Below are 17,243 nucleotides of genomic sequence, written 5' to 3'. Positions count from 1 at the left end.
AGTCCCACATCGGGCTCCCTGCTCGGCAGGAAGCCTGCTTCTCGCTCTCCCACTCCCCCTGCTTGTGTTCCTGCTCTCGCTATCTCTCTCTCTGTCAAATAAATAAATAAAATCTTTAAAAAAAAAAAAAAAGAAAAGAAAAACCAACAAGACTAATAATTTAAAAACTTCAAATAAACAATCTTTGGAACCAAACAAAGGAATCTAAGTACGAATACCATAGAGTTTCAAAATCATAAGAAAATACCATGAATAATTTTCTGCCAATAAATTTGAAACTTAGAAATGGAAAATTTTCGGGGCGCCTGGGTGGCTCAGTCAGTTAAGCGACTGCCTTCGGCTCAGGTCATGATCCTGGAGTCCCGGGATCGAGTCCCGCATCGGGCTCCCAGCTCGGCAGGGAGTCTGCTTCTCCCTCTGACCCTCCTCCCTCTCATGTTCTCTGTCTCTCATTCTCTCTCTCTCAAATAAATAAAATCTTTAAAAAAAAAAATTTAAAATAAAAAAAATGGAAAATTTTCTAAAAGATATGAACTATCAAAATTCACTTAAGAAAGAGCAACCCAACTTATGCAGATAACAGTTAATGAAATTGAATTTTTTTTAAAGATTTTATTTATTTATTTGAGAGAGAAAGAGAGCACACAAGAAGGGGTAGAGTCAGAGGGAGAAGCAGACTCCCCGCTGAGCAGGGAGCCCGATGTGGGGCTCAATCCCGGGACTCCAGGATCATGACCTGAGCCGAAGGCAGTCGCTTAACCAACTGAGCCACCCAGGCACCCAATGAAATTGAATTTGTAATTTAGGCTTCCCCTGGCCCCCTCAAAAAGACATTAATCCCAAACTCTTTTATAGGAAATTCTTATACAAGCTTATTCAGAGAATTTTTAATTTTTCAGGCTAAAATAGCTTTCTTACCAAAATCCAATGGTAGTACAAAAAATTGAGACCAATCTTAGGTATGAACAAACAATCCAAAATAAAGTAGTGGCAAATTGAATGTGATAGCATATTAAAAATAAAATCATGACCAGTAGGGTGCTTCACCATCTAAAAAACACAATAACAGGAAAAAAGTATTTTACTAAATCCAATACTCATTCATGACTTAGAAAACAAAAACCAACAAACCGTTAACAAAGATTGGAAGAAGACTTCCTTAGCCTGATAAAAGTTGAAACATCATGCTCAATGATAAAACTTGAGAAGCATTCATGTTAAAGACAAAAATGAGAAAAGATACCACCATCTCTACATTGTGCTAGGAGTCCTGGCCAGTACAAGAAGACAAGAAAAAGAAATAACAGGAATTAGAACTAGGGGAGGAAGAAACAAATCTGTCCTTAATAGCAGAGGATATGATTATGTGTTACTTGGAAAATCCAAAGGAATCTCCTAACTATTTGAACTAGTAAGGCTTTCTAACAGGTGGCTGGATACAAGATCAATATATAAAAACAATGTTCCTAGAAAATAAACAAACAAACAAAAACCAGTGTTCCTAAGTACCAGTAATGACCAATCAAAAGTTATAATGAAAAAAAGAAAACTATTTGTAACAAAAAATTAGAACAAGTATAAATTAGGACTATATCTAACAAAAGATGTGTAAATCCTTTAGGAACATTATCCTAAAGCACTATTGAAAGGCATGAAGAAGGTCAATGTCAATGGATCAGTTATGCTTATTGGTGGGGAAACTAGATTGTAAAGAGCTAAATTTGATTCATCTATAAATTTTGTGCAATTCCAATCAAAATCGAGTCTCAGATTTTTGTGGAACTTGACAAGCTCTACCTAAATTTCATATGGAAAAAATAAAAGGCCAAAAATTGCCTAGACAAATATGCAGAACAAAGTTGGGGAACTTGTCCTACCAGATATCAAGTATATTTAGAACTGTTGCCATTAGGTGTCCTTCTGGTTGGTGTGATCAGTCGTCTTCTGGAGATGGAAAACAATGCCACATGTTATTTAATCTGAAACTTCAGAGGTTCAGTTTTTTTCCTCTTTTATGCTTGTCTATATGGTTGAACTTTTCCCAGTGCTGTGGTATTGCATTTGTAAGTGGCATTGAGCCAGCTTTTAAAAGCCTAGTTCCCATCTTGTTCTTTAGTCTTAGAAGCTCAGACAAAGCTAAATATTGGAGTTGATGCTACAAAGAAGAAAGGGTCTTTTGTTATTTTGGTGAATTTATTCTGAATTCTGGTTCCTTTTTAAAGAGTCAGACCAGAATTATGGAAAAAGTGTGGTAAGTACATAATACCATGGGCTAGGTCCCATGGCATCTGGAAATTACTATCTTAAATGTGAACGCTTGAAATAGGCAGGTAAGGTGTAAAAGGAACTAATGGAAAACAGTCTTTCCACCTGCTAAAAAGATAACTAGATAAGCCATTTTTTTCATTGTATCATATTTGTGACTAGCTCAGCCTACCATGTTCTTTTAAATGTGTGCCAAGTCAGGGATGGCAAAAATTAGCGTTTGGGCTACCACTGCCTCATACCAAACCCTAGCAGACATTACTAATGGAACATAGAACTCTTTCTGGCTAAGCTTATATGTGACTCTCAAAATCCTACTCAACAATGTTCCAGGCAATCACAAACAGTTAACACAAAATTAATTTGCCTAGCCATACTCCATGTTATATTACCTCTGATTTATAAACCAAGTAATAATGTTTTCAGTGTCAAAATATTGGTACGAAGGAGAATCAAGTAGAATACAAATGATGTATTTTGGATGTTATTCCATTCCAGAGTCTTAACTAAAAGTTACATTTCCTAATAAGCAGCTCTTTGGCAAGTTTCTCCTGTAGTCAACCTGCAGATGCTGGAGTACCCCAGGGCTTGGTCTTAAGCCTCCTTGTCCTTCTCCCCTGCCCTTAGATAATCTCAGTCCAGTCTTAGGGTTTGATGATGACTCCCAAATGTTTATCTCTAGCGTATCTAATAAGTGTCTCAAACTTAACATTTTCAAAATAGAACTCATGATTCCTATGCCTTTCTGAAACCTGTACCTCCTCTGGTTTCCCCATCTTGGTAAATGGCAGTTCCCTTCCTCCTGTTCAGGGCAGAAACCTTGGCCTCTCCTCAGTGCTACCCCAACCCTTGACCTGTCAGCACATCATGCTGGACCTACCTTCAGGATCTGTGCAGACCCGGCCATTTGTCACCACTGTCACTTTTCTGGATTATACCACAGCGCCCTCACTGGACCCTCTGCTTTCACCCCTGCCCCCTGCCCCCTCTACCCCATGCCTGTTCTCGACACAACAACCAGAGGGGATCTGTGAGGATGTAAGTCAGATTATGTCACTCTTCTGTTCCAACCCTCCAGTACATTCTCATCTCACTTGGAGTATAAGCCAAAGTTCTCCTCTCTGTCGGCTGTGATCTGTCCACCTCCCCACTTCCTCTTTGACCTGCTTGTCCGCCTGTCTGCTCCCGGCTGGCTTTGCTTCCCCCATTCTGTCCTCGCCATCCCGAGCACACCAGGTCTGCTCCCCGCCGGAAGCCTTGCTCTGCCTGGAATGCTTGTCCCTCATATCTGAGGCCCAGCTCTTCACTTGGATGTCACCCTCTCAGGGAGGCCCCTGTCCTCAGCAGCCCCTGTACTTCCCTCCGCGCTGCCGCCCCAGCGCTCTGTCTGCCCACAGCACTCAGCACCTGGCATGTCTTAACTTCTCTTCTGTGCACTGTCTTTGCTGCTGGAGGGTGTGTTGCACCAGGCAGCACTTCTCCGCTTTGCTCAGCGCTGAGCGCCTCGCATGTGGTAGCTTTCGCTCAGCCCTCACTGAGTGGCCACAACTTGTACATAGAGGTGAGGTCTGGCTGGGCAAGGAACTCGGGGAGCCCAGTCCCTTTCTCATCCTCTCAGTTCCCTGGTTATCAAACCTTTTTTCTTCTCAGGAGCCCAAGTCCTGCCCTCACCTGAGAAGACGACCTCCTGCTTGAGCTCACTGAGAAGAGTCTTGTCATCACTTTGGAGAGCGTTCGCCCTCTCAGCCCCTCTCCTGCCCTCTTTCCCCATCCTGGTGCTGGGCAGGCTGACTGTGCCTCCATCCTCCTGTCCCCATGACTCCACAGCTCTGATGCCAAACAGCCACAGCCCTCCCTATCTCGGAAATGCCTCCTTTGGGCCTTATTCCCCCACTTTTTACCCATTTTGTGTCTCTCCTTCCCTTAAGTTCTAGACTTATTGAACAAATGCTCTCCGTACCGTGTCTCCATTTCTCTCCCACATTCTGCCTCTTTAACCACTGGCCTGGACTTCTGTTTCTTTCCCAGTGCTCCCACTAGACTGGGCATTTAAAGACCATCAGTGCCTTCCTTGTGAGATCAAAGGGCCTTTTCTTTATGTCCATCCATCTTGAACATGCCGAAGAATGTTGACACTGTTAGTCACCTCTTTCTTCAAAGTCCTCCTTTGGCTTCCTCACTTCTGTGTCAGCCTAGTTCTCCAGTCTTGTTGACCACTCTCAGAGAATGTGCCTTCTGGTGTGAACAGTATTCTCAGCAGGTGAGGCTCTGCTGCTTCTCGGGTATCCCCAAGTACAATGTAAAAATTCAATCTTAGTAGCTCAGGCAAAGCTAAATGTTGGGGTCAGTTCTATAAAGAAGAAAGGGTCTTCTCTTTTAATATTATTTGATATTATTTTGATAACAAAATAAATGCAGCCCAAACAATGTGAACCTGTCTGGCAGAGCTCATCGGGGCCCTACCGAGGAAGGTCCCTTCCCTCCGTGCCTATCTAGGGGTTGCTGCTGTCTGTCATTGCTTAGTCTTAGGCTCTTACCCACTTGGTCAGTCCGGCCGTCACTGAAGCACCGACCGCCCATGGTGCGGGCAGTGAGTCCCTTCCTGCCCTCCTCTTCATCTGTTTCGCTGGATTTTCCATGAAGTCCGTCCTTTGTGCTTTGCTCTGTCGTCTCCACTAGGGAGAGGTGGAGCTACACTGCGGACCCTCTGCCCAACCTTTTCTAATTCCGTGTCTCCAGCTTCCTCCTGGACACTTTCACTCGTATCTTGCACCGGTACTTTTGATCCAGACAGTCACAAAACCAGAGTCTTCATCTTTTTTCCAATCCCAAATTAGCGAGCCTCCCCACTGTTTTTCTCTTCAAATGGCCCCCTGATTGTCCCACTCAGGCTCAGAAATAGGAAGTTTGTCTTTAATTCATGCCTCTCTCTTTCATTCTCTGACTAGGCAGACTCTCCATTCTGCTTTATTTTTGTCTCCAGACTGTGTCTCGTTTCTGTCCGTCCTTTTTCCATTCGCCCCTGCTGTCATCCATCCTGGGCCTTCAGCACTCACTCAGAGATTACCACTCTTCCTGAGCCCCTGTTAGAGGGGCCCCTTCTTTTCTGAACAGCACTTTCAGCATATCTCCCTGCTCTCCAAGTGGTTCAGTGGCCCTCGATGTCCTTTCATTCATTTGTCCCACCGGTGTTTACTGAGCGCCTATTATGTTCAAAGTGCAGCCCGTCTAGCTCTTCTAGGCAGAAGCAGCCATTTAAACTCACCGCTCTAACACAAAGCCCCCATTTGAGCCACACCGGCTCACACTGCCGCGGGAATGCCATTCTGGCCTTGAAATCCACCCCCGGCCCTCTTCTCCTATCCAAAGCCACCTCTCCCAAACCCAGCTCTAGTGCCACCTTTCCCTGGCTAGCTTTCCCTGGCTATGTGTTCTGATATTATTATCCTTTTTCTCTGGAATCCCTCTGTAGCCACATAGCTCCCCATTTTCCCATCTCCACAAATAGATTTCAAGATAGAGACCATGTTTTTACTTCCACTGTATTGAACAGAAGGTGCGGCCCAGAGTTGAGCACAAGATTGTCACTGACTAAATAGCCATTGATGGATCTGAAGGGACACTCAACATATCCTGAAGGCCAAGGGGAAACTGTGTAACTTTGAAAGGGAAAGTATAACTGTCAGAAGAACATGGAAGCAGCCATGTAAACTATGCAACATAAGATCTTGTTCTGCATTAATGTCAGAATCAAAGTTTTCATTGAGATCAAAGTAAAAACCAGTTAAATGCCATCTCATGGAGATCATTCATGTCGGCATCCAAGTAATAGAGAACCCCACTGGTGCTGCGGTAGATGAGTTAGCTAAAAAGTGCGCAGTCTTGTAGCTGTGGTGCTCTATAATTAGATCACACGCACCTTACAAAGTTAAGCACTCACAGTGTGAGCTTTCAGGAGCTGCTCTAGTTTTGTCCTGAAATGGCCCCATACGTTGACGATAGGAATAAACCCATTTTCCTCTTTCAAGCAGAAGGATATTTCATTCAGTCACCGTGTTTGTCTCACTTGATGTCAGCCCACAGTGGATCACGGGGTCCCCTGTGTGATCCATTGTTTGTACTTAGCCAGCAGAGCTTTGCTGCTCTGGGTGTGCTTCACTCCTCTGCTGTCATTTTCTCACTGAATTGGTCTTAGGGATATGATTAAAAAGTGATATTGATAAAACACCTTAAGACCGCCTGCATGGTGTCTGGAGCAGACTCTGATGGCTATGAAGAGAGGTGGATGTCGCTTCTACTTTGGAGGCTCCCATTTTGAGCTGACCTTGACCCATACTGCCAGCCCTCCCATAGATATTCGGTCTTCTGGTTAATTGTTTTATTCATTCATGCATGCATTTTCCAAAACAAAACCCAAACTGTGGGGCGCCTGGGTGGCTCAGTCAGTTAAGCGTCTGCCTCTGGCTCAGGTCATGAGCCCAGGGTCCTGGGATCGAGCCCCGCATCGGGCTCCCTGCTCAGCGGGAAGCCTGCTTCTCCCTCTCCCACTGCCTGCCGCTCCCCCTGCTTGTGCTCTCTCTCTCTTTCTCTCTATCAAATAAAAAAATAAAATCTTTAAAAAAAAAATAAACCCAAAGTGTGAAGTGTAGTAGTAGTAGGACTCAGCAGTGAGTGACGGGATACAAATAGCCTGGCCCTCGCTTTGGGCGAAACTGGCAGACTGCCATGGCAGGAGAATCCAATTTACACTCTGTGTCATCAATGATAACCATTGTCAGGGTTCGTGTTGCATCTGAGAGATCCCAGGATCAATCTCCTCTAACACTGTGCTAATAACGTCATATGTATTGTATTTGTCTTTTGTGTGCTTATCAGGGGCATGATTAAAGAGATCTACGGAGTAGAAACCATAATGAAAGAACAATGAGAAAGGAATCAGACTTTTTCAAAAACTAGAACTTTGAAACATGAAAGTCATGACCATTAATCCTTTATGATGATAAATGTGATGTTGTTACAGAAAATGCAAAGAAATATGAAAAGACAATGAAAATCACCCAGTTCAAGAAACACTATGGTTAACATTTCGGTATCATTCTTGCCCTTCCTTTTGCATGTATGAATGTGTGTAAAATATTTGATATCAGACCAGAGTTTTGTATTAGGCTTTTGTCATTTATCATTACAGCATGAATATCTCTTCATTTCATTGATGATCTTAAAAATTATATCTAGTGAATACCTGGTATTTCAGTAGTTAAGAATGAACCATAGCTTTTCATTTATGCCTGGCCTTATTCTATACAGAATTAAAGAGAATGTATCAGTTAGGAATTCTTTTGTCTGTAGGCCATAGTAAACCTAACTTGAACAAATAGAGTTTTTTCCTTCACATTAAGTCTGGAGATTGCTGTTGGGGTTGATCCAGCAGGTCCACAGTGTCACAACAGGTGCCTTGGACTTTCTCGACCATTCCCTCACACTTATTGACACATGCTTGCAAGGGGACTGCCCAGCTCCAGGCATCACATCTGCATTCACTATGGGAAGGGGAAGGAACAGCAGAGGTAGCATCTGCCCTTTCATTAGGAAACCAAAGCTTTCCCAGAAGTTCCCCAGCCAACTTCTTACACCTCATTGGATACAACAAAAGGAGGTAGGAAAGCAAGAATTTCCCTTCCTGGTCACATTAGAGGCAGGCTAGGGAGAGGAAGACCGGGAATAGGATCTGGGTTAAGGTCCTGATTTAACTGGTCGTCCTTTAGTGGACACTTCTGTTTCCAATTATTCCTTCTTATAAGTAATTCACAGTATATATCCATGTTCATCCATTCATCAGAATCTCTGATTATTTCCCAGGTATGATGTCCCAGGAGTAGAATTACAGGTTAGAGGTATCATGGCTTTTATATCGCTTCATACATCCTACTAAACTCCTTTCCAGAATGGTCTTGCCAGTGTGTGCCACCACACAGTGCATGAGCCATGGGTGTCCCCCATTTAGGACACATTGTTAGTCGTCCCATCTTTAGGACTTCCTGAGCCTTGGCAACTGCCAGAGTACCAGCTAAGTACGTGGACAGTGACACATCATGATTCTGTAGGTTGCAATCAGAGGTCATGATGGGATTATAAGGGTACCTATCTGAAAGTGTTTTGCAGCACCTGGACCTAAAGAACTCTGGAGAGGCTGAGCCAGCGAAGAAGAGTAACAAGATGCTACAGGCACCTGCCCTACCCTCCTCGTCTGATTTACTAGTTGAATAAATATTTACCTAGCCCCGTGTTTCTCAATAGGTGCAGAATGGGCTTTGGGGGCGGGCCAGTTCTTTACTGTGTGGGACACTCCCATCACTGAGGAGCATTTTGCCTCCCTGGCCCTGCAGGGAAATGCCAGCAACACTTTCTCAGGCTCTGTGACAAGCAGACCCTCCCTCATGGTGTCATGTGCCACCAGCCTTGTGGGGAGAATCTACCAGGCACATTGCATTGACTCCTTTTCAGCACGCTATGCTGTATTCAACAAGGCTGGGAAGGTAGCAGGAAGAAGTATTAAATTCCCCCACACTGGTCTTTTCTTCGAGACTTCCAGAAATGCACATTGCCCAACTGTTCTGCCTGCAGACATCAAGGAGGAAAGGCTACACATGCAAACCCCAACCTCAAAACTAGAGTAAAGGAGAAAGTCCACAAGCAGCCAAGGTGGTTAAAGGTGGTTTTCTGTAGAAACTCAGAAGGCTGTGCTTGTCTGGGGAGAGCAAGGAGAGACGATGCCGTTTGTAGCTTAGCAAGGTAGGAGGGGTGGGAGGGTGGGAAATACCTCCTGGAACGTAAAGGAAGGAATGGCCATTAAGCCAGGGCCGTGATAAGTGGGAAGAGAAAACACAGGGCCCCCATGTTAGCCTGAGTTGGCCACTCTTGAGGGGAGAGTGGAGGTAAGTGACAGGTCAATAGGCCAGTCCCTGGATTGGGGCCAAGTTTGAAGTTGAAGAACTAGCACGTGCAAGGGCGTAACGGCAGGGTCCCATTGACCGCGGGAAGTTTGGCATCAGCAGTGTTGGATCAGGGACTGATGGGAGGTCCACACTATGCGAGGCTTTTGTCCTGTGCCCCAGAGGAAAATCTCCAGCAGACTGAAGGGAGGGGCTGGGGCTATGGGCAGAGATGCCATTCAAAACGCTGTGACGGTCTGGGGTTGAGGAGAAGCAGGATGTAACCTAGAAGGGTCCCCTGACACCTGACATCCTTCACGGAAGAGTGGGTTGTTTCACCTTCAGTAATTAAGTTTCTGAATTAAAATATTTTACCTTCTAAGAACATGCCAAATAGAATAGCTGCCAGTCACAGTATGGGACAAGGAGGCTGGTAGGATATGTGACTGGTAATATTTTTCTAAAGACCTCAAATGACCACAACCAAGGCTTGAAAGTTTATTCTAGGAGAGGGTTAACGTTTGTCTATTTCTTTAGATCATGGTGAGTAAAGTTTTGTTTTATTTGCCTTTGAACCCATTCATAAAAGTTAATATTTTTAAACATTTTAACATTCAAAATGAGAAGAGTGTTCTTTAAGGCTGCTGGAACTCGTACATACACTTACAGCTTGGGCCGCTCTCCTTAGCGAAGAATGACCGAAGAACAGAGTTCTTTTGGTTCTAGTTGGAAGCATCTGGCCTGTTTGAGCAGTAGCAACAGGGAGGACGCCTTGTAACCTTGGTCCCCTGCGTCTGAGGAACACTGCCACCTTCACAGAGGAGGCCTGCAGGCCCTCCCTCCGTCTAGGAAGCAGCTCACGGCACATGACCCAATGACCATCGTCCCATCTTACAGATGGGGACATGGGCTCCTGCCTGGGGACGTGCAGTGAGTTAACCATGACGGAATATTTGCCAAGTGAAAAAAGAAAGTAAGTACTAGAAGAGGTAGTAGGTTAGTATGTGGCAGAAGTTATGCAGGAAAGTTACCGTAACCTCACAGGAACCGAAAGGTGGAGGTTAGGAGTGGAGCCAAGCTGTGTACCCCGCAGCACCAGGGCTCCTGGGAGACTGGGCCCTGGAAGAGGACAGGATGGGGAGTTAGAAGCCAGGGGAGAGGCACATTCCCCTCAGGCAAGTCATTTCTCTTTGGAGCTCCAGTTTCCTCATCTCTGAAGCGAGGGCTTCAGTCGCCCGTGGGCGTCTCCTCGGCGCCAGCGCTCGTTAGTGTAACAGGAGCTCCGTGTCACGCTGGCGCTGCGGGCGTTTAGCTAACCCTGCTCAGCGCCATGGTGGAGACGCGCGCGCTCACGCACACACACCCCTGCACACGCACACTCGTGCTGTGGAGAGCTCCGCAGCGCCTCCCTCGTATGGAAGTGGGACTACAGCTCCCCCGGGAAAGATTATTCCAGCGCCACCCGCCAAGGCCTGCCCCTCGGGGTGCTTGGACTGGACAGCTCGCCATAAGTTTCCTATTAACCAGCAATGTTCCCTTGCAGGTTAGCAATCTGAAGCAATGGGCGACTGGAGCTTTCTGGGGAGACTATTAGAGAACGCACAGGAGCACTCCACGGTCATTGGCAAGGTTTGGCTGACGGTCCTGTTCATCTTCAGGATCCTGGTGCTGGGCGCCGCAGCCGAGGAGGTGTGGGGGGACGAGCAGTCGGACTTCACGTGTAACACGCAGCAGCCCGGTTGCGAGAACGTCTGCTACGACAAAGCCTTCCCCATCTCCCACATCCGCTTCTGGGTGCTGCAGATCATCTTTGTGTCCACGCCCACCCTCATCTACCTGGGCCATGTGCTGCACATCGTGCGCATGGAAGAGAAGAAGAAAGAGCGGGAGGAAGAGCTGCTGAAGGGCGACAGCCCGCACCACGGGCCGGCTGCACGCTGTGGGCCGGGCGGCCACAGCCAGAAGGACAGGCCGCCGGTGCGGGATGACCGGGGCAAGATCCGAATCGCCGGGGCCCTGCTCCGGACCTACGTGTTCAACATCATCTTTAAGACGCTGTTTGAAGTGGGCTTCATCGCCGGGCAGTACTTTCTGTACGGCTTTGAGCTGAAGCCGCTGTACCGCTGTGACCGGTGGCCCTGCCCCAACACGGTGGACTGCTTCATCTCCAGGCCCACGGAAAAGACCATATTCATCATCTTCATGCTGGCCGTGGCCTGCGTGTCCCTCTTACTCAACATGCTGGAGATCTACCACCTGGGCTGGAAGAAGCTTAAACAAGGAATGACCAACCACTACCGCTCAGACTCCCCTGAATCCAGGGTGGGGGCCACAAACCCCGGGGGTGTGAGCCCACTCCTCCTCCCCTCCCACTCTGCCCCGCCCACGGTTACCATCGGATTCCCGCCTTACTACACTCACTCTGCCTCTTCCCTGGCAAAGGCCACGGCCGCGGGCTACCCCGGAGCCCCTCCACCAGCAACAGACTTCAACCTGGCAGCCCTGAACGAGGCACCGGGGAAGGACCACCCCGCCAAATTCTACAACGGCAACCACCACCTGCTAGTGACAGAACAGAACTGGGCCAACCAGGAGGCCGAGCAGCAGACTTCTGCGAGGAAGGCCTCCCCTCCAGCGTCGGCTTCTGCGACCCTGAGCCCTACAGGCAGCGCCCAGCAGCTCCCTGAGAACGGTGGCGCGGGAAGCAGCGCGCCCGGCCTGTCGCTGAACGGGCACGGCAGCAGCTTGGGAGAGAGCAAACTGGCAGTGACTCCCGACGACGGGGAGCAGGCAGTGACCACCGCGGTGGAGATGCACGCGCCTCCTTTGCTCCCGGCAGAGCCGGGCCGATCAAGCAAGGCCAGTAAGTCCAGCGGCGGCAGGGCCAGACCCAGTGACTTGGCCATCTAGCGGTGGTCTCTCCAGACAGCTTTATAATAACCTCTTTTCTAGCAACCAAAACCAAAGTGCAGTTCCAGTCTGCAGGTAGAGAAAGCCTGGAAGTGAGAGAGCACTGGAGTGGAGGAGGGGACGATCAAGCGGAAGAGAGCAGGTTTCTGTGTGTCCATGCTTGCTGTTCTTAACACTGTGAGGTAGAGTGGGGAGAAGGTCCACGCTTGCTGAGATGGGGAGGTAGGGGCAAAGTGGGTGCAGGGGCTGTTGACCTTTAAAGATATTCACAACAACCCAAGAGTCCAGCAACCTGGGCCACCTTTGCAGGTGTTGCTGCCCAGCCTTGGGCTCCTGCTGTCTCTGTGGGTGACTGTTCTGCTGTGGTAAAAGCAGGTGGTGTCTGCAGTCACTTCAGTTCGGGGCAATTAGGCTTTCCATTCCTACGCTCTCCAGAGCCTCTGGGCAGCCCAGAAAGTCACAGACGCACTTAGCACTATCTCTGTTTGATACTTTTAACTTAGAGTTGAATTTCATTTGGGATATTTGCCAAACTGCACTAAAAAAAGATTTAGAGCAAGTCCATATAGTGTCATTTGAGTTTCTGAAATTGCCTGTGAAGCCCAGGATATCAAACTGTACGCTTCATGACAAGTGACAATGAGCAGCTACCCTCCAGAGGTGGATTCAGCGCAGGCGAGAGCCACAGAGGTTGCTGGTAAGAAAGCAGGTAGAAATGCAGCGACACTCGAGATAATTTTTAAACAGCTGAGGAAATTGAAATAAAAGTGTGGCAGGTATGCCTTAGGTATTTATTTTTTAAATGATATTTTGTGCTTTGATCTGAATTGTACAGGTATGCCTATTTCCCCCCACTTTCTTTCAGGAGAAATGAAAGAAAAATAGTACTATTAAAATGAATACTGACCAAGAGAATGCTAATTTGTCCCATTACATACTGGTAAAGATTTGAACCTTCTTTTAAAGAAACTCTTCGACCTCATGAGTCAGCTAATTGCTATGCGAATGTACTATATAAAATAAAGGCAGGGGAAATTTAAGTGCATTTCCAATACTTGAAGTTGTGAAGTTTTTGAATGGAAGGTTAAAAGTTAACTACTCTTGCCAGAAAAATTATTTATACAGATGAATCGATGACCTACATTTTTTTTTAACAGTACAAAATAAAACTCTTTGAGTTTCCTAACCATTCTTTGTGGGCAGCCTGTTTGCTTTCTAAAGTATAAATAAAAGTATCTGGGTTTTACTTCCTGTGTAAGTGCATGTGCTGATTTCGGACGTGTGCCCCATCTGTCACCCACGCAGATTGCTGCACTGACAGGGAAGGCTCTTTCTCTGTGCGGGTGTGGCTGGAAGGTGGCAGAATTTTCTGTACTGCACACCCTGCTGTCGTGTCTGAGTCGCTGTTTGTTTATAAACCGATGAACAGTGGTAATGCTGAGCCCGGTCCTTCTCACACTCCAACTTCCACTGAGTACTGTCAGCCCTTATTCAGCAAAACACCACACACTTGCCAATTTGATTCATTCCTCTGTACAAATCAACACCAACTTCCTGATGATCTGGGGCAACACTCCAAAACATACTTTGTGTTTTATATCATAAAGAGTGACCCACTAGCAACCTGATGAGAAGACTGGGATTCCCATTCTCAGATTAGCACGTGCGACTAGTTCATTAGAGCATTATGCTTTGCAGCAGAATGAACTGGGATAATCTCCTCGGCTTGAAAAATGCTCACTTCCCGTAAATACCGTTTCGGCCTTTCTCAAACAGATTTGAGCCTTACAGAAAATTATCTGAGTGACCATTTTCTCAATTCCCCCTAGGCTGGTGCATAACTCGTGCCACTATACGATGCAGAGGAGAGAAGTTCATTCATCACCTACCATGGATGCCTTAGGCTTCAGGAAGTAGGACCTAGTGCCCCGGGGTGAGAAGGGCCACCAGAAAATCCTAGTTGAAAAGCATTTTGATGGGGCGCCTGGGTGGCTCAGTTGGTTAAGCGACTGCCTTCAGCTCAGGTCATGATCCTGGGGTCCCGGGATCGAGTCCCGCATCGGGCTCCCTGCTCAGCAGGGAGTCTGCTTCTCCCTCTGACCCTCTTCCCTCTCATGCTCTCTGTCTCTCATTCTCTCTCTCGCAAATAAATAAATAAAATCTTTAAAAAAAAAAAAAGGCATTTTGATAAAAAAAAAAAAAAACTTTGGTAACAACTCAGTTAACAGACAGCCGAGGTGGATGTGAACACAGGCTCTTTAGGTTCTACCAAGATAAATGTTAATAATAAGCTTCTGATTTACCCACGATTTGATTTTAAGTGGGGTTGGAGATGAGAGTGAGAACTGTAATTATATTTAGTTTTCACATTTTAAAATTGGGTTTTATTCACCATATGTTGATGAAGATGCCAATATTGTGAATTGACCATAGTCTAGTTGGCCCATTTAGTGCATGGGTAGGAGTGTGAAATTAGATTCACCTCCTTGGAAACCACTAATTTATAAAGAAGTAAAATTCTATGATACAACAGTGCCTATAGTATTTTTTCAAGGTAGTGTTCTGATTTCAATTCATATAAAAAATGAAAGCAAGCGTTCCATTTTGTTGCTATTTGAGGTATCCATGACCCTGAAGGCTAGGGTCCTTCTCCCTCATGGGGATATGGGAGTGTGAAAGGGTGCTCTCTATTTAGCCAGTCACTGTAAGCATTAATATGTGCAATAAAAGTAGAAATCACCTCTCCCTATGGTCAAGATTCCAGATATGTTTTTTCTCTAGCCTGTTAATTATTCGGAAATTTCACTGAAATTATTGTTATCTTATTTAATGGAAAATTTTTTAATTCCATAAATTTATTTTAAAACTCAGATGCTCTACCTAACATATTTATGCACCTTATCTTTTAACCTGCAGTATGCAAGACAATTACTTTCTTGCATCCGTATTTGCAGAAGCTCAGTCATCCTATTGGCACTACATAATCTGTGATAGTTATAAAATGTCAAGCATTACTAATCCATCTCCAAATCCATTTATTAAAATTCTAAAACATTTCTTAATCATTCACTTTCTCCTTTTAAAACTTTATTTCACTGAATTATTTTTTCCCATGAAATTAACAAAAAAAGATACGTTAAGTTTCAAAAGAAAATAAAAAGGGGAAAAGAGCAAGCCAGAATATTTCTGACCCATCCTGGCTTTCCTTGATCACTAAGTAAGTGGCTAGATCATAGATTTCTTATGCAAGAACACCTAGAATTAGAATTATGAATACAAGTCAAACATCCTTTAAAAAAATTAAGTTCATGAGATTTAGGTCTCTTTTCAATATAGGCTTTTATTTTCCTATTAACACTTTAATTCTTTAGTATTTTTGAAAAAAAGTCCTTTGGCTGAATTTTTTTCTTTTGAACTTTTCCTTCTGGTATTTGTAACATTGATTTGTGGATCTCCACCAAATAAATTCTTATACAAAGTACTGCATGATTTCAAAAGAAAAATGTTTCTGTAAAGATCAATAGATTCCTGCCACTGCCCCACCCCCACCTCCATGGAGTTCAGGACATTCTCGAGATAACTTTTAAATACAATCAAACACGAAGGCATTGTACATTAAAGTCCGAAAATGTATTTCTCATTCTAATTTTATATTATTACACTGCAAAGCTGAGGTTTATGCATTCTAAGATTTCTCATTGCCCAAAATATTTTTTTCTGTTAGCCGTATAGAATGTCTTAGCAAGACTTTTTATGGTCAGCTAGGAATATAAATAACACTAAGAGCAGTGAACTGTTTCTAGTATTATATTTGAAGATGTTTGGTATGTAAATGTAACTTAGATCATAATATTTACAAAACTCTTACTAAAACTTTATTTTTTGTGTTATAATAGTATCTTTCCTAGACTAAATTGTAATTGAAAATAAGCATGTTATAATCTAAGTAGTAAAAAGTGGCCTTAAATATAAATCACCAGCTCTGTAGTTGATTGTTTTTATTGATAGAATCCTTGAGCAGGTTTTCAGAGTAAAAAAATTTCATCTAGATAGAATAAGGAGCAAAAACTTTCCTACAAAAGAAGCTTGAGAAATTTCTGCAATGGCTGTTCTGTCTTTTCACAGGTACTTAGGAACTTCAAGTAGCCTCTCCCAAGGGTTCCTGTAGCATTGTTACTACCTCTTGCTATATGTTCTCCGGAAGAAATAATGTGCACGTTAACCTCGTGGGTCTCCTTAACTCCTCCTTCGTGCACGAACCTGCTAAGCTGTAATGGGGTTTCAAGAGCTGAGAGATCACTTTGTCTCGTGAGGCTGGAATTTATCGTTCTCGGCGACCACTTTTCTGTATATAATTACAAGTAATTGTGTAGTTGTCATCTTTGCTTTTATGACATTTGGCCATACCTGCAATGTGTCCGACTCCAAGTCCTTAATAGATAACGCAATTCGCACTTTCGCTGTTCCCGCTTTACAAATCCACTTTGGGGATGATTTCCAGGGACGCGGTGTAACAAGAGGGCTGCTTTGAAGGCTCTAAGGCAACGCAACATTCAAAATTCAACCCCACCAAACACGAATTGGTGAAAATTTCCCCCATTTCCGACCGTAAGTGCCAAAGCCTGTTCTGATGGAGGTTTCGGAAAGAGGCTCGGCCCTCGGGTGCCGGGCCGCAACGTGGCGGCCCCCGGAGAGGCGGCCCGACCCCCAGCCCACGACCAGGCGGCAGCGCCCACGAGGAGAAGGGAGGGGAGGCGGCGACGGTACCCCGGGGACTCCCAGGAGGGCGACAGGCGGGGCGCGGCGAGCAGAGATGGGGTTGGCGCGGTCGCTGGCCCCAGGCCGGTGCCGGGCGGCCTTCCGCAGGCGCGCAGTGCGGAGCGGCAGCCGCGGCACGACCGGCCCCGCGCCCGGCGGCTGGAGGCCGCGGAGGCAGGAGCGCGACTTTGCAGGCCCAGCGCGGCCAGCCCCGGCGCGCACACCCCGGGCGGGCTCATGCGCCGCAACGGAAGCCAGGCCGATCGCCTGTCAGCGCTCCGGGGACGTGCGGACTTCCGTGATGCTTTATAAGGGACGTGTCCCTTAGCAGGCATCCTCTCGCTGGGGACACACAAGCTTCCTGTAGGGTGCACTGTC

The 17,243-nt window shown here is 45.9% G+C and overlaps 1 protein-coding gene across 2 annotated transcripts in view; it reads left to right on the top strand.

Moving 5' to 3' along the window:
* Window positions 1–13,353, top strand: part of GJA3 (gap junction protein alpha 3) — a 16,022-nt gene extending 2,669 nt beyond the window's left edge. For both annotated transcript variants that reach the window (XM_081814702.1, XM_081814701.1), the window contains one exon: window positions 10,741–13,353. In XM_081814702.1, the coding sequence (XP_081670828.1) occupies window positions 10,758–12,107 (1,350 nt within the window). In that variant the 5' untranslated portion in view covers window positions 10,741–10,757 and the 3' untranslated portion in view covers window positions 12,108–13,353. The remainder of the gene's footprint in view (window positions 1–10,740) is intronic.
* Window positions 13,354–17,243: the final 3,890 nt, after the last annotated feature.

This window comes from Leptonychotes weddellii, chromosome 3 (genome assembly GCF_054177405.1).
Source record: "Leptonychotes weddellii isolate Sample4059 chromosome 3, ASM5417740v2, whole genome shotgun sequence".
Lineage (NCBI taxonomy): Eukaryota > Metazoa > Chordata > Mammalia > Carnivora > Phocidae > Leptonychotes > Leptonychotes weddellii.
The sequence above is the reverse complement of the archived record's forward strand: the minus strand, read 5'-3'. Positions and strand labels throughout refer to the sequence as shown.